This window comes from Meriones unguiculatus (genome assembly GCF_030254825.1).
Source record: "Meriones unguiculatus strain TT.TT164.6M chromosome 13 unlocalized genomic scaffold, Bangor_MerUng_6.1 Chr13_unordered_Scaffold_67, whole genome shotgun sequence".
NCBI lineage: Eukaryota > Metazoa > Chordata > Mammalia > Rodentia > Muridae > Meriones > Meriones unguiculatus.
In genome coordinates this window covers 330,821-354,752 of record NW_026843672.1, presented here as the reverse complement: position 1 = coordinate 354,752, position 23,932 = coordinate 330,821, and the positions used below count along the sequence as shown (strand labels likewise).

The 23,932-nt window shown below is 39.7% G+C and overlaps 1 protein-coding gene across 1 annotated transcript; it reads right to left on the bottom strand.

Moving 5' to 3' along the window:
* Positions 1 to 2,473: 2,473 nt before the first annotated feature.
* On the bottom strand, positions 2,474 to 23,733 carry LOC132651396 (zinc finger protein 431-like). Its single transcript, XM_060376609.1, has 3 exons — positions 23,596 to 23,733; positions 2,729 to 2,855; positions 2,474 to 2,538 (listed from the first exon to the last, which is right to left on the bottom strand). The coding sequence occupies exons 1-3, from the start codon at positions 23,731 to 23,733 to the stop codon at positions 2,474 to 2,476; spliced, it is 330 nt and encodes a 109-aa protein (XP_060232592.1).
* Between the last annotated feature and the right edge of the window lie 199 nt (positions 23,734 to 23,932).

Sequence of the window (23,932 nt, the reverse complement as noted above, 5' to 3'; positions counted from 1 at the left end):
CCCACCAGCCTCTTTCTTGGATGGTTTCAGGCCCTCATTTTGTGTCCCAGGACACTGATGAGAGATAACAGTTAACCTGACTTTAACCACATGTCCCTGAGGCCGTACAGACAGAGTGTTTCTCCAGGGTGTGTTCTTTTGTTTTCAGAGACTACTCTGAAATGCATACATTTAAATACATTCATAAGATTTCTCTCTAGTGTGAATTCTTATATGTACTACGAGATGACTGTTCTGTGCAAAGGCTTTACCACATTGGTTACATTCATAAGGTTTCTCACCAGTGTGTGTCCTTTTATGTATTAGGAGGGCGCTGTTATTTGCAAAGGCTTTACCACATTCGTGACATTCATAAGGTTTCTCTCCAGTATGTGTTCTTTAATCTAGTAATAGAGTACAATTATTTGCATAGGCTTTACCACAATGGTTACATTCATAAGGTTTCTCTCCAGTATGTGTCCTTTTATGTCTTAGGAGATGACTGTTATATACAAAGGCTTTACCACATTGATTACATTCATAAGGTTTTTCTCCAGTGTGAGTTCTTTTATGTATCAGCAGAGAACTGTACCGTGCAAAGGCTTTACCACAATGAGTACATTCATGAGATTTCTCTCCAGTATGGGTTCTTTTATGTTTTAGGAGCCAACTCTTGTTTGCAAAGGCTTCATCACATTGATTACATTTGTGGGATTTCTGTCCAACATGAATTCTTTCATACATTTTAAGATCACTATTATATGCACAGTGTTTACCATATTGGTTAAATTCATAGAGCTCCTCACCAGTATGCATTCTTTTATATGTATGGCGATTACTGTGATGTGCAAAGGCTTCAGCACATTGAATATCGTCAGAGGGTTTCTCTCCACTATGACTGTTTTCATACCTGCAAAAATAATTGCCATATAAGAAAGCTTTACCACACTTATTACACTGATCAATCTTTTTCTCCATGTCAATTAATTTTTCAATTTGGTGTAAAGGTACGGAGGAATTGAGGTTTCATCACTTTTTACATTCACGGTGTTCTCCTTTACTATGGGTTGTTTTGCATATTTGCAAATACCTGTAAAAATATTTGTTGCCTGGCTTACATTTATATTAGATTTATCTTCTAGAAGATGGTTCAGCACATATTTATTAAAAATTACAAGATCTCAGAGCTAAAACACACTGACTGGCTTCATAATTTACCCATACTATGTGCTGTGCTAAATTTGCAAAGATAACTGGGACAAAGAGAAGAATTTCCACATTCTTAAAACTTGTATTTTCTGCTGTACGAGTTTCTAAGTATTCCTAATGAGGTTGAATAACCAATTAATTGATGTTGGGGTATATTGTGTGTAAGTGTGTCAGTATATGTGAATGATGATTCCTGAGCCAGTAGAGAGAGCTAAGTCCTGGTCAGATCTTAGTACTGTTCTTTCTATGGCCCATCATCTGTCATATATTTTGCAAATATTTCACCTTTTTTACTTGTCTATTGGAAATAATAAAGAGCTAACGACTGATAGCAGGGCACAAAATGGGGGGCAGAACTTCTGAGAGAGGTTTGCTAGAAAGAAGAGAGTAAAAAACAGGTGATTCACAGCAAGACACTGAGGTTAACATAGACATGAACTGAAACAAAGAGGTAGAGTTGGCCTTGTAGCAGGACACCATGCTAGGTTTTTTTTTTTGATAAGGGAGATAGAGGGTTTGTGATCTGCCCAACTAAATTGCCTAAGCTTTATTGAAATACCTCTGTGTCATTATTTGTACTGCTGGCAGGTATGAATGTCTCATATAAAGCATAACAGGTATAACTGTTTAAAAATCTACTCAAAATGGGGACTATTATATCTTTTAGTTGTTCTAGGAGGTACATTGCTTCTTTCAATAGCCACATGCTAACATGATTTGTATTTAATGTTATCTATGATATACCTATTAAAAGAAGAATAATAAATGACATGGTTTCATGTTGCATTCACACATTTGATTTCTGTTCATCATAGACATGTGCTATAGGGATTATGGTTTTCCACAACATTCTTGACTCTATAAAATTGCCCTTATCAAAAAACTTAGCAATATTACTACAAGTATATGAGTAACCCTAGCTTTAGTATGGACTATTTGCTGAGTATGTTTTGGACATACTTTCATCACCTATTTTCTGAATACCTTTTGCAATAACTGAGTTGTAAGAGACTAAACAAACTGCAGTTCTACTGCGTAGCTCTAATGCGGGTATGATTTAAATGGATCTTGGGTAAGGTATAGTTTCCTTATGTTCTTTCTTAGAGGGGTGCCTTGCAAACACACATCAAATACCTAACATGAATGTACTTAGTTTGGTAACAAGATAGTAATCATCAATATATACATTTAAAGCAGTTCATTTACACTGTTCTTTTTCTTTCAAACTTCTAGGACATATTAAAATTTTCTCAAAACCATATCCAAATCAGTTTACACATGAAAGTTACCTTGCGTATCTTCTAGAACTTTGACAATGGTCTTCAATATTCTGATCTTCCCAATTGTTGCCTAAGAAAGTACCAGGAAATGTATTATTTATTATTGAAAATAAGGCAAAATTCAGGTCATGATCTATGGTCAATCAAAGAACCATTTACCTCATTCTTCCTCATCGTCAAGAGAAATTATAGAAGTGCATCAATAACGAATAAGGAGTTTCCCCCATATTTTAATAAGCAAAGAAAATTCACTGCCATACCTATAGCAGTGAGGTTCCTGTAAGTCTCCAGCATCACATCTTTGTAGAGATTCCTCTGGGAAGAATCCAGCAAAGCCCACTCTTCTCGAGTAAAGTTCACATGCACATGATTGTATGTCAAAGCATTTTAAAATAGTGACACAAGTGCACAATAGAAAACATTAAACTGACAACACTGGAAATGTATACTTCATGTACAACATAGTCACATAACTCTGTTTTTTCCCACTTATTTTCTGACATGCAAGTGCTGATATATTCACCAACTCCTTTTAGAAGGAAACTGAAAAGTGAGGTTTACCTCTCTAATTTCTTCATCCCTTAATAGGATGTAGACTTGCAGGAGAAATGCCAATAAACAGACATGAAGAAAGCGAGAGAATAAAGTGATGATAAACAGTAATGAGCCTACATCAGAGACATGGTATAAACAAGTCCTAACTATAATAACAAAAGGTAAGCTGGGTGTATTTTCTCATGCCTTTTATTCCTGAAACACTCAAGAGACTGTCACAGGTGTATCACATAGAATTGCATGCTAGACTGGTCTAAGCAATAAGTTCCAGGACAGTCAGGGGTATATAATAAGAATCTGAAAATTCTGCAAAATTTAATCAATCAAACAAAAAAGATAGAGATCTTTCTCAAGTTTTTACAAAGATTTATACATTCTCTCCAGTTTTGTATACATGTCTAGAAACCTGAAATGCCTCATTTTAAACTGTAACATTCATTCAATATTTCTAAAATGAAACATATGTTTGAACAATTACAAAGAGACAGATGAAAATATGAGCAATGTAAATGTTGATCACTGAGAGGCAACATAAGGAGCTGGAGCTATGGCTCAGTGGTTAGGAACACTGTGTGTTCTTTCAGAGGACCCAGGTTCAATAACTAGCACCCACATGACAGCTCATAGCTCTCTGAAACACCAATTCAATCAATCTGACACCCTTACACCAATGCATACGAAGTTAAATTAAATTATTAGAAATAAATAAATAAATGTTAGTTCCTTTTATTGTGGAGTTGGTGGTGTTACTGTGATTCGTTGCTTGTTTTCTTTTTTTTCGTTGTGAAGTTATCTGTATCCTCTGTTTTCTTGAAGTCCTAGCTAGAGCAATAAAACACCTGATTCTCCAGCTGTACGACAGAGCAATAGTAATAAAAACTGCATGGTACTGACATAGAATGGTGGATCAATGGAACCAAATGGAAGATGCAGAAATAAATCTACACACCTACAGATACTTGATTTTTGATAAAGAAGCCAAAATAATACAATGGAAAGAGGACAACATCTTCAACAAATGGTGGCAGTCTAACTGGATGTCTACATGTAGAAAAAATGCAAATAAATCCATATTTATCACCCTGCACAAAACTAAAGCCCAAGTGGATCAATGATTCAACATAAAAACAGACACACTAAATTGATTAGAAGAAAAAGTGGGGAAGAGCCTAGAACTCATTGGCACAGGAGAGTACTTCCTGAACAGAGCACCAACAGCACAGGCTCTAAGATCAACAATCAATAAATGGGCTCTTATGAAACTGAAAAGCTTCTGTAAAGCAAAGAACACGGTATCAGAACAAAACGACAGCCTTCAGACTGGGAAAGGATCTTCACCACCTCTATATCTGACAGAGGGCTAATATCCAGAATATATAAAGAACTAAAGAGGTGGAAAAGCAACAAATCAAGTAATCCAATTAAAAATGGGGTATATAGCTAAAGAGAGAATTCTCTGTAAAGTAATATAGAATGGCATAGAAACACTTAAAGAAATGCTTAACAGCCATAGTCATCAGAAAGATGCAAATCTAAATGACCCTGAGATTTCGCCTTACACACATCAGAATAGGTAAGATCAAAACTCAGGTGACAGTACTGACAACACCTGCTGGAGAGGATGTGGAGAAAGGTAAACCATCCTGTATTGCTGGTGGGAATGTAAACATGTATTACCACTTTGGAAATCAATCTGCACTTTCTCAGACAATTAGGAATAGCACTAACTCAAGATCCAGCTATACCACTCCTAGGCATATAACCAAAATATGCTCAAGTACACAACAAGGAAATTTGTTCAACCATGTTCATAGCAGCTTCATTTGTAATAGCCAGACCCTGGAAAAAACCCAGATGTCCCCCAATGGAAGAATGATACAGAAATTATGGCACAATTGCACAATGGAATACTACTCCGCAATTACAAGGAAATTTGAAATTTGCAGGCAAATTGTGGGATCTAGACAAGATCATCCTGAGTGAAGTATCCCAGAAGCAGAATGACACATACAGTATATGCTCACTTATAAGTGGATACTAGGCATAAAATATAAGATAAACATACTACAACCCATATAACTAAAGCTAAGCAAGAAGGAAGACCCTGTGTAAGATGATCAATTCTCACTCAGAAAGACAAATTAGATGGACATTGGAAGAAGGAGAAAACAGGAAACTGGACCAGAGCCTATCACAGAGGGCCTCTGAAAGACTCTTAACCAAATTTTGGGCAGAGTGCAGGGAATGCTATGAAAGAGGGGGGAGATAATAGAACCTGGAGAGGACACGTGCTCCACAAGGAGAGCAACAGATCCAAAATATCTGGGCATAGGGGTCTTTTCTGAGACTGGATACTCCAACCAAGTACCATTCATGGATATAACATAGAACCTCTACCCAGATATAGCCCATGGCAGCTCAGTATCCAAGTGGGTTCCCTAATATCCAAGAGGAATAGGGACTGTCTCTGAGATGAAGTCAGTGTTGGGCTCTTTAACCACACCACCCTCAGGGGGAGCAGCCTTGCCAGGTTACAGAGGAGAACAATGCAGCCAGTCCTGATGAGACCTGATAAGCTAAGGTCAGATAGAAATCCACTTTCCTATCAGTGGACTTAGAGAGGGGAATGGGCGAAGAGGAGGGAGTGAGGGTGGGATTGGGAGAGAATGAAGGAGGGGGCTACAGCTGGGATCCAAAGTGAATAAACTGTAATTGATATAAAAAAAATCAAGATTTAAATAAATAAATAAAATAGGCAACATAGGGCATAAGAGATGCCTCAGCAGTGAAGAGGTCTTGTTGGTCTTGCAAATATTTGGGCCTGATTGCCAGTACTTACATAGGTAGGGATCAGAAACCATGCTGTAGGTGGGTTATGGGTGACAAAAGTCCACAAAGAAACCTTGTAATCAAACTCCAGAGACAAGAATGAAAGATGCAAATCTAACTTTATTATCTAATATAACTGCCTTTAAATGACTGAAAGCCTAATCACACCATTCCATGCTAGCTTCAATTAACAGTAATAATCAAATAGTTTGGTACAACTGTCAGAAAATGTGAGAGTTGTGGGGTGGCAAGTTCTTTAGGAGATTTCCATAAAGAAGGGAAAAGCATCATCATCTTAGCCTTGGATCCCTCTGAGATTTCACTAGTGAGCCAGGCGTCCCTACTAGATCAATATTATGTGCACTGAGTTCCTGAAGCTTCACTCGCCATTCCCTATGGGCCTCCTAAAGGCTTACCTTGATTTAGCCCTCCCATAGGAGCTCACACCTATCCATTATTCCAATTTCATGAGTTCTGGGCCATCTTCTGATTACTGTGAGGAACAGGCACACATGAGGTACTTATTCATATATATATATATATATATATATATATATATGAATATATATTCATATATATATGTGTGTGTGTGTGTGAGTGCAAAATAGTCTTATTCATTCAAAAAATTTCAGAACAAGCATAAAAAGTACTGCAATCATACATTTCTAAAAGTTCAAGCAATATTAATGTCATAATGAAGATCAATAAAAGAGCATATGTTTGACACGTATAATACCTACATTCCAGGCCTATCACATAATAACATTACAATGAAAGAAAAAGGCCAGGCATGTGGGACCACAACTAATCCCAACACTCTAGAGACATTTTAAAGTGGATTTATAAGTTGAGGCCTGCCTGGTCTACACACATACTTACAGTACAGACAGGACTACTAAAAGGAACTTTGATTTAAACAAACAAACAAACACCACAAAACAAAATAAAATAAAACAAAACAAGGCCTATATACCCTAAGGAAAAAGAAGCAGTCATTAAAAGTATCCCAAACAAAATAAAAATGTTCCGATCTAGAGTGTTTTGGCACAGAATTCTAACACAATTTCAAAGAAAAGCTAGTACATATACTCCTTAAACTATTCCACAAAATACAAATAAAAGGAAAATTGCTAAAATCATTCCATTGGATCAAAGTCACCCTGATAACTGTATAGCATAAAGACACAACAGAAAAAGCATTTCAGACCAATCTCCTTTGTGAAAGTGATGTAAAAATATTCAATATAATATTCACAAACCAAATCTAAAAGCACAGCAATAACGCCACCCACCAAGAGAAAGTAGCCTTCATCTCAGTGATGCTGAAGAAACTGAGGATGGAAGGGGTGGCTCCATTTTGTTTCTCAGACTCTGTCTTAAGTTGACTGACCTTGGAGTGACTTGACCCCCACCTTTGGGATCTGAAAAGGGCCACATAGCTCTCCACCCTGCAGGTTGTCATAAGTGCCACAAAATGTGTTAATGATGGGTCCTCAGTGTCAGGTATCATAAATGCCATAGAATGTGTTCATGCTGGGTCCTCGTTGTCAGGTATCATAAATGCCACAGAATGTGTTAATAGGTCCTCCACTCCACCCAGCAGGTTGTCATACAGATATCTTAGATATCTGTCAGTTTGGCCAGGTGGCTTGGAACAATTTGCCTAAAGGACATTTCAATCACTGAACCCTCCCCACCCACCCAAAACTTTCCCTTCCCTGTAACTGCAAGGTTTGGAATTCACTGCTCACTATTTTTCCCTTTAAAAATTTTGCCTTCGTGAGACTCGAGGCCTCACTTTCTAACCTGCTGTATCATGGGAGATTGGTGGCCCTAGCTTAAGTTTGAATAAAGATCCTCATATTATTTGCAACAGACTCAACTCCTAGTGGTCTTTTGGGGTCTCTCAAATTGGGCACAACAATGCAGGGATTGTTCAACATATGAAAATCCATCAATTTAATCCATCTTATAAACAAACCGATAGGGGAAAAAAACACGATCATCTCATTAGATGGTGAAAAGGCCTTGAAGAAAATCCAACATCCCATTCATGTTAAAAGATTTACAGGGATCAGGGACACAGAATTTAAACCTAAACATAATAAAGGCAACACAGCAAGCCTATAGCCTGCATCTGAATAAATGGAAAGAAAGTTAAAGCAATTCCACCAAATTCCTAGACAGAGCAATAAGACAATGGAACGTGATCAATGAGATAGAAATTGGAAAGGAAGAAGTCAAAGTATCACTATACGATGACGATATACTAGCATACATAAGTAAATCAATAAATTCTACAAGAGAACACCTACAGTTGACAAAAACTTTCCACAAAGCAGCTCGGAACAAAATTTACTAAAAAAATCAGTAGCCCTTCTATATACAAAAATTACATGGGCTTAGAATGAAATTAGAAAATCAAGATCCTGAACAATAGCCCCAAACAATATAAAATATTTTGGTATATCTTTAACCAAGCAAGTGAAGCCCTGCATCACTAGAACTTCAAATTCCTGAAGAAGTAAATTGAAGACGGTATCAGAAGAGAGTAAGATCTCCCAAATTCATGGATCATACAATTATTATTGTAAAAAAAAATGGCCATATAACCAAATGCAATCTACAGATTCAAAGCAATTCCTAACAAAATTCTAACAGAATTATTTATAGACTTTGAAAGAGCAACCATTAACTTCATAGGAAAAAAGAAATGCAATATAGCTAAAACAATTTTGTACTATAAAAGAACTTTTGAGGTTATCAAACTCCATAATTTCAAGCTATAATACAAAACAATTGTAATAAAAATTGCATGGTATTGGCATAGAAACTGACAGTTTGATCAATGGAATCAAATTAAAGACAGAGAAATAAACACATGTTCCTACAGAAATTTGATATTTGATGAAGAAGCCAAAAAGATACAATGGAAAGAAGCTTATGGAACAATTGGTGTTTCTCTAACTTGATATCTGCATGCAGAAGAATGCAAATGCAGCTATATTTATCACCCTGCAGAAAGTTCAAGTCCAAAAACTGTAACATAAAACACAATAGAAGAGAGAGTGGAGAATAGCCTTGATATAGAATTTGTACAGAGACACGTGTGTGAATCATACACTGACAGCTCAGACACTAAGATTAACAATTAACAAAAGGGACACATGAAAGTGAAAAGCATCTAGAAGGCAAACAATACTATCAATAAGACAAATGGCAGCACACAGACTGGGAGAGGACCTTCACCAGTCCTACAGCTGCTTGAAGAATAATATCCTTAAAGAAATGAACAAATTAGACACAATGGAACCAAATAACCCAATTAAACAATGGCATATAAAGCTAAACAGAGAACTCTAAGCAGAGGAAGTGCTAATGGCTGAGAAGCACTTAAAGAAATATTCAGTGTCCATAATCATCAAGGAAATGCAAATCAAAGGATTCTTCATTTCAATTTTACACTTGTCAAATGGCTCAGATCATGAAACTCAAGTGACAGAATATGGTGTTGATGAATGTGGAGTAAGGAGAACACACCTCCAGTGCTGGTGAGAATGAAAACTTGAACAAACACTTAGGAAATCCATCTAGATGTTTCTCAAAAGAAAAATTAGAATAGACCTATGTCAATACCTATATGCCTCAATAGCTATACTACTGAGGGGAACATATTCAAAAGATGATGTACCATACCACAAGGACACTTGCTCAACTATGTTCACAGCAGATTTATTTGTAATAAAGAGAAACTGGAAACAACCTAGACATCCTTCTCCTGAAGAATGGATAAAGAAAATGTGATACAGTTACACAATGGAATACCAATTAGCTATTAATAGCAAAGACTTTATGCAATCAGCAAGAGAATGGATGGAACTAGGAAAGATTTTTCTAAGCGAGATAATCCAGACCCAGAAAGACCCACATGGTACCTACTCACTTATAAGTGGAAATTAATCATAAAGTACAGGATAATCATGGAACAATCCACAGACCCAGTGAAAGGAGCAGAAAGGGAGGATGTAGGAAACTCACTCTGAAGACAAAATAAGATAAGTATCTGAATTAAATGGAGGGAAGGAATAGGGTGGAAGAGGGAATGGATAGGGTAATGGGGATGGGTATCAGGTATGGGGAGAGTAGAATGATGAGGGAACAAGGAGAGAAAATAGAAATCAGGGTGGGTGAGTTTCTGGGTCATGGGAGGCTTCTGGGAGTTTATGGGAGTGGCCCTAGATGAGAAGCCCAAGCAGCATGGGATAAGGAGCCTGAAGTTGCCAAATGAGAAATATAATATGCTCTGCAAAATCTCAAATTCAAGATGTGGGTAAAAATCAATTCAGAATAGTTTTGATATGTACAAATAACAAATTTCAGGCCCATCAGGCAATAATATATTAAAAAAACAAAACAACACTACAAAGACAGGCATGTGGGCCCACATATAACCCTAGCACTCCAGATCAAGATTCAGTTGGATCTCTAAGTCTAAGGCTTGCTTGATTTACATACCTACTTACAGGACACATAAGACAACAGAGAGATACTTATTCTTCAAAAACAAAAACAATAAAATTAATAAAATAAAACAACAGTGACAATAACACCTTAGAAAATGGGAACAGTCATTAGAAGTCTGCCAAACACACACACACACACACACACACACACACACACAGGCACTGGGCAAGATGATTTTAGCACAGAATCATACCCGATTTTCAAAGAAGAGTTAATACCAATACTCATCAAAATTTTTCACAAAATACAGACAGAAGGAACATTACCAAACTCATTCTGATGGCAAAGTCACCCTGATACCTAAACCACACAAGGACTCAACAAAGGACAAGAATTTCAGACCAATCTCACTTACAAACATTGACACAGATATATCCAAAAAAACACAAACCAAATACAAGAATACATCAAAGATATACGCGATGAACAGGCTTCATCTCAGGGATACAGCAATGGTTCTGCATATGATAATCCATCAATGTATTCCACCATATAAACAAATTGAAAGAATAAAATCACATGATCAGTTCATTACAGGAGAAAAAGCCTTTGACAAAATCCAACACACCTTCCTGTTAAAATACTTGGAAAGGAAGAATTCAAAGTATCACTATTCACAGAGGATTTAATAGTATACATAAGTGACCCAAGAAATTCCTCCAGAGAATTCTTACAGTTGATATACACTTCCCATAAAGTGTCTTGGAACACAATTGATTAAAAAGATTATTAGCCCTTCTGTATACAAAAGAAAAAATGGGCTGAGAATAAAATTTGGGAAACATCCTGAACAGTAGCCACCAAGAATATAAAATATTTTGTTGTAACTCTAACCAAGCAAGTGAACGACCTCTATGACTAGAATTTCAGGTCTTTAAAGAAACTGAGGAAGATATCAGAAGATGGAAAGATCTCCCAAAATCATGGAAAAGCAGAATTAACATAGTAAAACAGGATTCTTAACAAATGCAATCTACAAATTCAATCCCATTTCCTACCAACATTTCAACACAATTATTTCCAGACCTTGAAAGAGAAAACATTAACTTCATATGGAAAAATAAAACACCCTTGATAGCAGACCAATTCTATGCAATTGAAATAAAGACATATAAATAAACCCACACTCCTACTGGAACTTTATTTTCAACAAACAAGCCAAACCCATACAATGGAAAAAAACACAGTATCTTCAACAAATGGTGGTAGTATAACTAAATATCATGTAGAAAAGTGCAAATAGACCCCCTTTGTATTACCCTGAAGTCCAAGTAGATCAAAGACCTTAACATAAAACCATAGATTCTAAATTATTTAGAAGACATGGTGTAGAAAAGTCTGGAACTCACTAACACAGGAGACAATAGAAAAACAACAGCACAGGCTCTAAGATCAACAACTAATAAATGGGATCTCAAGAAACTGAAAAGCATCTGTAAGTCAAAGGACACTACCAATAGAACACAAAAGCAGGCAACAGATTGGGAAAATATCTTCACTAACCCTACATAAGAAAGAGAACTAATATCTAAGCTATACAAAGAACTTAATAAATTAAATACCAACAAATCAAAAAATGCAATTTAAAAATGGGGTTCAGAGCTAAACTGCAACTTCAACAGAGGAACCTTGAATGGTTTAGAGGCACTTAAAGAAATGATCAAAGTCCTTACCCATCAGAGAAGTAGAAATCAAAATGACTCTAAGATTCCATCATACACCACTTAGATCAAAAACTCAAGTGACAACGCATGCTGGTGAGGATGTGGAAAAAATGGAACCAATAATAGAGGCAACCAGAGACCCAGTTTACACCAGAGAGCCGGCTAATGAAATTGTAAATATTCTTTTGCTGTGCTTGTAGAAAAGAGCCTACACATGCCTGTTATCTGAGAGGATCCACCCAGCAGCCAAAGAAGACAGATGCTGGAACTTGCAAGTAAGCATGGGGTGGACTTCCAAGGGTCTTATGAAAATACTGGGGAAAAGATGGAAGAAACTGTTCAGGACAGGATGTCACAAGAAGACCAACAAAGACAAGTAACCCAGACCCAAGGGAAACTTACAGGAAATGAGATATCAGCTAAGGAGCAAACATTGTCTGGACCTAGGCCTCTTGAACTCATATGCACTATGGTGCCTTGGTCCATGTGGGTTGAGTGGCAACTGGAGGGGGATATTTTCTAATATTAACTGTATTGCCTGGTTTTAGGTCACCTCCCTCTGTTGGGGCTGCTTTGCCTGGCCTCAGTGGATGAGGATATGCTCAGTCCTGATGTGACTTGATGTATTTTGGAGGGATGAAACAAGAAAGGAGGACTTCCCTTTTCTGGGAGGAGAGAGAGAAGGTAAAGAGAAGGGTGATGGTGGACTAAGAACAGAGGAAGGAAGGATCACCCTGGGGATTTAAAATTAAAATATAAAATATTTATTTAATTTAATACACTCAGAGGGAGGGACAGCAGGATTGGGAGGGGCCATGGGAGCGGGCTGCAACTGGGATACAAAGTGAATAGACTGTAATCAATTAAAAGAAAAAAAGAAAAGAAATTACTACACTTTTCAAAAAATCCAGAGACATACTGGCAACATGGCCTTGACCAGCATATAAGACTGGTCAAAATAAACACCCAAAAGTGTCATCAAGTTTTCACATATCTGTCATGGCCTAAGAACACATAGTCACATTACACACATATAACATGCTTTTATGAAATAAATATCATTGTTTTTACATTGTCTAGCACCTGTAGATATCTCTCTTACAAGGCAGAACTTCAGCATGATTTGCCATATAGTAACAAATGAGAACATAAAGAAACATATAACTTCAAATAATACATACATACGAATATGTATGTATGTATTCTTTTAAGCATTTTAGTACTAACAATTTTAAAATATTTTGACAAAACAGAACACAGTGGGGGTATATCTTCCATCCTTGGACTTGTACTCAAAAGGCTGACACATGAGAATCAAGATTTCAAGTGAAGCCTTGACTAATTACTAACATCCAAGACATATTTGAAAACAAAGATCTTAGAAGGAATCAGTCCCCAATTATTAATTCTTCCTTTCTTAATTTCTTAGAACATGAGCAGAATAAGAGAGATCTAGGGACAAATTACCACACAAATGAACTCTAGCTTAATTTTCCATGGAGTTTATTTTCCACTGAAATCCTATGACATCCACTTTTTCTGTATGCACTACACTCAACATTATGACCTTCCAGGCCATACAGGAAGAGCCAGTTAAGCTCTGAACTTTTGTCTTCTCAAGACCTGATATTTTCCACATTCCTCAAAGAAGACATTCTCAGGTCAGTCCAGGAGCAAAGTCAGTTTTGGCATACCTTTTTTCCTCTTAACTTGCTACTGTACTGCTGTGATTGAATTCCTTAACCATAAACATCTCAGGTTATCAGTGGGATTACTTGTTTGGTCCTCTCAGATCACAGACCATCATTTTGGAGGCCAAAGACAGAAACTCAAGTTTCAAGAAAAGTAAGGCAAAAATATGCCAAATATTGTTTCTTGCCTTGCTCTCTTGTTTCTTTATAGTCTCATGCTCAGCTAGCTTTCTTATCCAGCACAGGGCCACTTGCTTAGGGATATTGCCACCCTTAATGGGTAGAAATCATCACTCAACACAATCTCTCACTTACATAGAAACCAGCCCTTTTTATCATTAGTTTATTTCTTTTTTTCACTTTATATCTTGGTTGCATCTCCTCTCCATCTCTCCTCCTGGTGTCACCTTCCCACCCTCTTCCCAATTCCTCCTTCCCTTCTTCTCTGGAAAGGGAAGCCTCCACATACCAGTTCTCAGCACATCAAGTTGCATACAAACTAAATGCATTTTCTTCCACTAAGGCCAGTGAAGGCAGCCCAGCTAGGGCAAATTGATTCATAAACAGGCAACTGTGTCCATGTTACAGTGAACAATTTCAAATGCTAGGTGACCAACATGGAGACAAAGCTCCCCATCAGCTAGATATGTGTAGGGTGTATTTTTTTGGATGGTGGCAACCAGCAATTTTATGATGCCATGCTGCCAACTGAATTTAGCATGTGAAAAAAAAAACCCTCAGAATTCTCAGCAGGATTAAGAAGAGATGTTACACACAGACAAAATATGATGTCTGTACTGACTGTATAGCAAAAATAATGAAGATTGTGCACAATATTTGTGAAAGAATAAAGTAAAAATGCCAAGAACATAAGCCAAACAATCTAGTCAAATATCCATCGATATACCTAAGGAAACCCAACCAAGAAAAAAAAATGTGAAGCAGAACCATGTTAACTATGATTGTATACATATAAAAATTAAATAAACGCAAATGTCACAACTCCCATGAAAATAACTCAAAGTGTTCAAATTACCCTCTAGGTACTACTGACCTGTTTTTTTTTAAACATAGCCCACATGCTCTAGACATCTCTCTGTAAATGGAGGTCACCAGAAAGGTAGTCTATGGTGCTGCAGCCCCTCATGGCCCCCTAGTGATTGCAGGCAAACCCAATTCCCCTGATATTCATAAACAAAACAATGTTAAATAGTAATTTTATGCCTGTTTCCTACCACATCTATTACAGCACAAGATGTGAAATCTGACCCATCTAACTATATTATACCATGTGCACTTGAGACACATACGTTATTTACAACCTCCATGAAAATAACTCCAAACAAACCATATACTTAAATGTTAAATGGCAAGGTCAGAACTTGGAAAAGATACTAGAAACTTGGCCTCTCTGAGTTTGCATCCTACCAAAGACATTTCTACATTCAAGCCCCTGCTGCAAATACTTTGTGAACATGCAGCCCCAAAGTGTATATGGAGGCAGCCTCCTGAGCCCCAGTCTTCTCCAAGCAGTTCATTCATTTTGCTCTTCCATTTTACTAGCAAGAGTAAACTAACTTCACATTCCCAAGCTTGCAGCGCCATCTCCCACCCAACCCCTTGAAACATTTTCCTAATTATCAGTTAACTGGTAAAACTTGCTGTTACCTTAACCGAGGTGACTAAATTGTCAAAATATATCGCTTACAAAGCCCTGCATTACTATGGACAGAGGACACGCTTCTTTGTTGCTTTGTCACTTGAGCTCCGGACCACATATCGAGAGATATAAATTAAGGGCCTTGGATTCCAGACTGAATGTCTTGGAAAACACATAAAGGCCTTGAGCCCAGCGGCCTGGATCAGCACAGCCTCCAACAGAAACTTCTTTGTCTCACAACGTTAAAATCTGATTGGATGACCCCAGCACTCACCAAGGGTCCCTCTCCTTGTGGATTTAGCCCTTTAAATATACAATAACGCTTACCCCTGGGCACCGTTCAGATCCTGAACTGGCCGCCTCCCTGAGCTCAGAAAAATAAAGCTCTCATTTTAACCTTCTGTTCAGAAAAGAATTTTCACTGTTCCCAATCCGAATCCAATATAGTCGATATATCAGATGCCCCGCTGTGTTCAGGGCTAGGAAAAGGGACCTCTCCTGTGGCTGATTCTGACTGCCCGTTCACACACAGCCTCAGGAAGGATCCTACACAGCTGCTCCTGCTGTTCAGCCTCCTGATTCACCAGGTTGGGGGCAGAGGCTACACACTCACCATTTTGCGACTTTGGAAGTTGTCTGAAATCCCCGCAAAACACACAGCAGCAGCGTTCATACAAGAGCACACCAACAACTCGACCACACTCAGCTACAGAGCGAACATGCAGCTTGGCACCAGGGAGAACCCACCTCTTCCTCTGACTAGAGAGATGGAAGCATCTGATTGGCAAGTGAGTCTTGAGTGACAAGAGCACCTCCTTTAGGGTTAGAGTGTACTAAAGGGACAAGGCTTAGTGATTCCTAACCCACGCTTCCCTTTTAGTAACAAACCTTTTTCAGATCTGCAAAGATTTGCATTTCATCATCATTTGTGCCTGTCCTCCCCTAGCCTACTCTCTGTCCTCCAGCACTCAGGATGCAATTTCCTTCTACCTTCCAGAATCAAGGTCGATAGCTGCAAAACCATTACTCAACCTGTAGCAGAGTTAACTGTCTGTCCTACAGGTGGAAGGGTGCCAAGAATTTTAAGAATTAAAGGGAGATTTTAGAAAATGCAAGGAGATTTTTGTTCTGGAACATCATGCTGGGGTCAGGTAAACTGCAGCCACTTTTTCTCCTGGAAGATAAGAGACAACCCTGGAGGAAAAAAAAAAGGAGGAAAAATATAGCATTTTGGAGTTCCAAAATCACGTAAAACGTCTTCCTCGATAGGAAGATGAAGAAAACAGAAAGCTGTATTAGTGAAGGCTCTCTACATGAAAAGAACTGATAAAATAAATTTCTCTGTATGTATGTAGTTCTCAGGCAGGTGAGCCTCTGCCGCAATGCATCTTGGGACCATTGGTACTTCCCTGAGCCAGGAGCGCTCCAAAGTGGGAAAGGAACGGATAAAGGTCGATCTGTGACTAGAGGCTTTGTGTTTACATCCCCGTGGTGGGGGTCAGGGAGATGGCGGAACGTGGAGAGGTGGGGAAGGAGGGTGACCCCGGAGCCTCCACACCCTTAAGTCTGCTCTCGCAGGGCGGTGAGGAATCAAAGCCAGAAGTGGCGGACTTCAGTGATGGTGAGCCAATATCCAGACCGTTTTTCCCAGGTCAGCATCCTTCTTATCCCAAGCTGTTTGACAGAGTTCCACATCACACTCACACGCGGGGTGGCTGCAGGGTTCCCCAACTCCCTCCTCCTACCCACCGCCCGCTGTCCATTTGTCTGTCTGCTAGGAGTCCTGGAGCAACTCCTGCCTGGGGCAGAACCGCAGGCATGGGGATGGCGGGAGAGAGGAGCTTCCACCAAGCCTGCAAGCACCCTGTGGGAGATTGGTGCACCCCGACCTCACCCCTAACCCTCGGGGGTCTTGTTGTGCACTACCTTGTATAGGGTGTTCTGGCCCCCTCTCCTGGTTTGTGGATGCACAAGCAGGCAGAACACTATAAATAATGTGTAGTGTGCTGGGGGCTGAGTAGGTAAGGTGCTCTTTCATTAGCGGTTAGGTTGTTGGGAACTTAGCACACAAGGATCCTGCCACCTCTGCTGGCCTGAAAGCATATATTCATGCTGAGCAATGAATAGATAGTGCTTAGAGTGCTGGGCCTGAGTAAATAAGGTGCACTGTACTTAGTGGTTATGGTGCTGGGGACTTAGTTCATAAGGCTCTAGCCACAGCTGCTGTCCTGGACGCGTACAAACATGGGCAAAGAGAAAAAGTAAGAGGTGGAGGAAGGAAGAAAAGAAAGAAAGATGTATGTGTTTGTTTTGTTTTGTTACAGAAAATCAGCCAGCTGATTGAAACGTGGTACTATTTGGTGTTTATTTGTTGAACTTGAACCAACGTACACAGGAAAATGTTCAGGTATTCTGTAGTGATAAAAGGAATTAATGTTTTTCTGCATGGTGAATAAAATATTTTCAGCCAGAAGGAAGTTGTGGAACATGGCAAAGTAATACATTATATTTACACACTGTATCAAATAAAAATGATTTGATGAACCTTTTCAGAGGAAGCTTCTCATATTCAAGAACAAGAAACGTCCCTCTCTTAAAGCATTTTCTCGAGGCACCGACACTCTCCCAGTACCTAGGGGATTGACAATTTTGATTGCTCACCTCCTGCTGTCCTACGTGGAAATCATACACCATACCTAGTAAATGGGAATGAGAAGGGAAAGGGAAGGGATGGGATAGGGAAGAAAAGGAAAGGGAAAGAGAAGGGGAGGGATGGAAATGGAAGGGATGGGAAAGAGAAGAGAATAGAAAGGAAAAGGAATAGGAAGGGAAAGGGAAGGGAAGGAAAATGAAAGGAGAAGGGAAAGGTAAGAAATGGGAAAGGGAGGGGAAAGAAGAAGAAAGGGGAATGGAAGGGAAGAGAAGGGAAATGGAAGGAAAGGGGAAAGAAAAGGGAAGGGAACACAGGGAAGGGAAGTGAAGGAAAGAGAAAGGGAAGGGAAGGGAAATGGAAAGGAAAGGGATCAGAAGGGGAAAGGAAAAGGAAGGGAAATGAAAAAGAAGAGAAAAGAAAGAAAGGGAAGGGATTGCAGAATGGATGAGATGGAAAAGCAAAGTGAAGGAAAAGGAATAGGAAGGGGAAGGTAAGGGAGGGGACTGGTGGGAAGAGAAAGGGAAAGAAAGGAAGTTAAGGGAAAGGAAAGGAAGGAACAGAATGGGAATAAAAAGAACAATGATTTTAGCTCTGTGGTAGTGTACATGCTTAACATGGGTGAGGCACTGAATTCAATCATCAACACTGAAGGAAAAGGGGAGCAGTGCAAGGGTAAAATTGTACAACATGGGTTAATCTCAGGGTATGAATCAAAGTGGAAAATAAGCCAAACATTTTTAAATGTCTGATTCTATTTATATGCCAATCTACAAACAACAAAATCATACATACAGAAAGCAGATCTGTAAGCAGGAGAAAACAAGGACAAAACACACTGCAAAAGAGCATTATAGGGCATTTGTTTTGTTTTTCAAGACAGAACCTCTCTGTTTAGACTTGCATATCCTGGGATCTCTTTGTAGACCAGCCTGGCCTCGAACTCACAAAGATTTGACTGCAGATACCTCCCTGAGTGTTGGGATTACAGGCATGCACCACCATGGCCTACTTCATAAGAGTACTTTCTATAGGGAAGAAAATGTACAATATCTTGGTTGTGGTGGTGATTGTACTAGTTATATAATTGCTTAAAACCACTGAACTGTTTGCCCTATTTTTCACACAAAGTTTATGCTTGAATAAACCACAAAAATCGTACAAAAATATAACAGTAAAAAGTATACACTTCACACTTCAGATTAGAATGTATGCAACAGTCTGAGTTCCATTTAAAAAACCAAAGGAAAGAAAGAAATCTTCCCTTTGTTCATGTGGTCAGAGAATGGCCAAAGCCAAACACATTGTATCAGAAACTGTGGGTCAAAGTTGAAGGAACAAACTGGCCTTGAGCATTAAGATGGAAAGGGAGTGAGGGTGAAGATGCCTAAATGTGAGGTCAGAGCATGAGCAGAATGAGAAGAATGTCCACAGAAACCATCATAAACACAAGCACCATTGTACAAGCAAGTATTGTAGACCCTGTGTGGTGGCTTCCTAACATGGGTTCTTAGATCCAACAGGGATGGAAGTGAGGAAGGAGGATAAGAAATGAAGAAATAGCCTCAGTAGGGAGAGAAAACGAGTCATTATAAACAACAGCAAAAAAATAAAATAAACAAGATATGTGTGTGCAAAGCCTGATTTCTCACTGTTTGAGAAGACATGAAAAATGCAAATGCTAGATTTCTGGGCTGAAATCAGAAGTACTGAATTAGTTCACAGTTTTCAATGTACAGAGACAGAAATATACATATATGTGAAAATATGGATAAATATATCCTCTACCTCCACATGAAGAGAATCTGGGAATACTTATAACCCAACAGTGATAATGATGCTAGCAATGAGAAATTAGCCTCTGCTGGGAGAAAGCAGGGATCCCTAGAGGAATAGTTGATTACAGGGCCACACTTGGCATTTTGTGTAAGCAGCCCCATGTCAGAGGCTTAACACCACAAAGGAGAAGAAATGGGTGTGCATGTATGCCAGAAATACCATAGGTCAAAAAGTAATGATTCTCAAAGAATGAGTTCAATGAGTTCAACCTGAGTTCAATTCCCAGCAACCACATGGTGGCTCATAACCATCTATATCTGCTACCCTCTTCTGGCCTACAGGCATACATGCAGGCAGAACATTGTATAAATAATTAAAAAAAATCTTAAAAAAAGACACTGGAGCCAGATGTATGAGCTCTCTTTGGTCCTATGACAAAACAATTTAAATATCGAAATGAATGGTCTGAATATTTATGTCCTCCCAAAATTTCTATATTGAAGTTCTAAGACCTAAAGTAACAGAACTGCATGAGATCTTTGGAAGGCACTCAGGTCTTAGAGGTGAAGTACTTATAAATAGGTTCATAACCTTATTAAAGAGATCCTATAAAATCATGTGGTCCTTTAGGCCACTGAGATTAAAGCGAGAACAGGACTGTAGAAAAGCATGCCCCCAGCTAGACCTCATATTTTAACTTTAGACTTTTCAGAGTTGACAACTGTGAAAACTAATGCCTTTGTTTATAAATCATTTGTCACAGTAGCCCCAGCAGACTGAAACAAACAACAATACAGTCTACTACAGAAGACACATGAATCATGAATCCATACTGATGTAAGTGTGGCAAATGCATTAACATTTTGATGAGAACCAACACATAGAGTGTCAAGGTACTCATAAGGGTGTAGGGTATTAACTCTGTAGCAGAAAAGCCTTGCAGATACTGATTACAAATAATCAAAGTAAAATTATGTACCATCTGACAAGACAGTGTGTGCCACTGTTGTGATATCCTTGCCTAAATATATATATTGTTCCATGAGAGCAAAGAGAGCTGAGAGACAATTTACAAAAATAACTAATCTGGGATATTAGCCATTTTGTACAGGATAAGCATGCTACAACCTATAGACCCAAATAAACTAAATAGCATGGAGGGGAAATAAAATAGACATCACAGACATGGGAAGAGGAGGAGGAAAGGAGGTAGATAAAAGAGGGGGTGAAGAGAGGAGCAGGAGGGGTTTCAAATGTGGAGATAAAGGTGAGGGCTAGGAGAGAAGGGAAATTGGTGTTGAAGCATCTCTGAGACAAGATGAATACCTGGAATTTTGGAGGTGCCTGGGAAGATATGGGGGTGACCCTGGATGAGACTCCTAGCAGCAGAGATATTGAGACTGAAGTAGACACATCCTGTAGCTAGAGGAGGGAGGGGACACCAACCAACTCTTAAAACTCTCACTCAAATTTGACCACCTACAAGATATGCAGGGATAAAAGATTGCACAGAGATTGAAGAAATGGCCAACCAATGACTGGCACAACTTGAGACCCAACCCATGGGAGAGACCCAACTTCTGATACTATTAATGATACTCTGCTATGCTTGTAGACAGGAGACCAACATAACTGTCATCTGAGAGGCTTCATCAAGCAGATAATGGAAAAGGTTGCAGAGACCAACAGCCAAACAAACATTAGGTAGAACTTAGGGAGTCTTGTGGACGAGTTAGAGAAAGGATTGAGGGAGATGGAGGGGTAGGATACCACAAGAAGACCTACATAGCCAGCTCACCTGGCTCACCTGGGACCATGGGGCGTCACAGAAACTGAACCACCAACAAAAGAACATTCCTGGACTAGTCCTTCCATTCTACACATATGAAACTGATGGGCTGCTTTTCCTCGAGTGGGTCCCCTAACAACTAGAACAGGGGCTGTCTCTGACTTGGACTCTATCACCTCCCTCTGGGTCCCATTTTCCTAGCAGGGCTGTCTTGTCTTGCCTCAGTGAAAGAGGACGTACTTAATCCTGATGTAACTTGATGTGCTAGGTTAGGTTGTTTAGGGGTGGGGTGTTATAGGGCAAGTGGGTTGGAGGGTGGCACTGGGAGGAGAGGAGGGAATGGGGTTGTGAGTGGGATGTAAAATGAACAAATAAATAAATTAATGAAGAATGCAGCCAGTTCGGATGAGACCGGATATGCTAGGGTCACATGGAAGGGGAGGAGGACCACCCCTATTCATGGACTTGGACAGAGGCATAGGAGGAGATGAGAGAAGGAGGGTGGGGTTGGGAGGGGAGGAGGGAGGAGGATACAACTGGGATACAAAGTGAATAAACTATAATTAATATTAAAATAAAATTTTAATTAAAAATATATATCTGACACTTAGTTATCAAAAGTGACAAGATCATGAAAAAGATGAGGGAACTGTTCCATACTGAAAGAGACTTAGGAGATAAAGAAACAATGCAACACTTAAATGTACCAGCTTTTTTCGACATTTGTGTGAGTAATAACATAGTCAATAAAACCTACATTAAATGGAATACTATGTCAGCGTGAATTTCCTATTTTGATAACTGCACTGTCATTATGTAGGACAACGTTCTTGTTTGTATAAAACTGACACTAAACCACTCAGAGTGACAGGACATAAGGTCAGCAGCTTCCTCTCAAAATGTCCAAAGTAAAACAGCAATTAACTGTGTACCATACTTGGAACTTTTTTCAAGTTTGTTATTGTTTCAAAATTGTTGTGGGGGAAGCTGGGCATGGTCTTTAACCCCCGCACTTGGGAGGCAGAGGAAGGGAGATCTCTCTAGGTTCAAAGCCAGCCTCATCTACATAGGGAATCCCAGGACAGCCAGGGCTCTATAGAGAGAATTTGTCTCAAAAACAAAACAAACAAACAAACAAAAACTAAACTAAACTAAATAAAATTGTTGTAGGGGGAAGAAAAATGTAAATAAAAAACTGAACAAAATTAAAAACAAAACTGATTCCAAAGACTAACAATCAGCAAAACACAACCTAAGCACCTCCAGAGACAAGGGGCTGCAGGGCTGGTAGCTAAAATTCCTTGCAAGTATAAAACTGGAATTATCCTGAAATAAAAGAGCTTTCTCAGCTCTACAGTAACCTTGTTATTACATCCCGTTTATCTATAAATAACAACACAAAGAAATAAAAATAAGAAAATAACCCTGTGTGAACCCTGTATACTCCTGGTTTGCAAGTCCATTAAAGTATAAACAGCAGTGTATTTGCCAAACTGTTCCTTATAGGAATATTCTGAAGAATAAAGAGAACAATCAAATCATGTGAAAGCCAGCAGTGTTTGGCTGGCTGTCTTTGATTTAAGAAACATTTCATTCTGGAACGCCGGCACATACATTCTGAAACAATGTTCCTAGAAATGTGCAAGGCTCCTGTCACCTTTCCCAGTACATTCATTAGACTGGGATGTCGAAGCTCCCCCACCCCACCTCACGCCCCGCAGAGGCTACTGGAACTGCTGCCCAGGGGCTGAGGCTGAGCCCAGAGAGGCGGAGGCGGAGCCCAGAGAGGCGGAGGCGGAGCCCGGAGGGCGGAGGCGGAGTCCGGGAAGAACGGAGGCGGAGCCCGGGGGAGCAGAGGCGGAGCCCAGGGGAGGAGGCGGAGACGGAGCCCAGAGAAGGAGGGAGGCGGAGCCCGGGGAGGGCGGAGGCGGATCCCTCAGGCGCCTGCCCCACAACCTTACCTGGCTTCTCCTGGTCTCAGCCTACCACAAGGAAGTAATCCATTAGCCGAAACACGACCGCCGCCACTGCGCCCAGGAAGAGGGTTCTGGTCGCCACCCTCGCCGCCGCCACCCACCAGGCCCAGGACAAGCTCAGCGTCTTTTCTTCAGCGACTGTAGCCATAGCAACGGCGCTTCCGTCACGCTTGACACTGGAGGCGCGCACTGCGCCTGCGCTGCGCCTCACGCCATCTCCTGCCCCGCCCCACCCGAGAGGGCTCAGCATTAGGTTTCCTCCAAGGACGCTGGGACCCACAGCTCGGGAAGAAGGTCGCCACCGAGGCCGAGCTCTTAGAGGCCAGCCTCTGCTTCAACGCCCCCCT

Bases quoted from the DNA above. Each gene is read 5' to 3' on its own strand.
- LOC132651396 (XM_060376609.1), bottom strand. From the start codon at position 23,733: ATGGCTACAGTCGCTGAAGAAAAGACGCTGAGCTTGTCCTGGGCCTGG. The intron at 2,856-23,595 runs GTAGGCTGAGAC...TCACTATTTTAA, and splicing joins TAATGGATTACTTCCTTGTG to AATGCTTTGACATACAATCA. The intron at 2,539-2,728 runs GTATGGCAGTGA...GTACTTTCTTAG, and splicing joins CAGGAACCTCACTGCTATAG to GCAACAATTGGGAAGATCAG.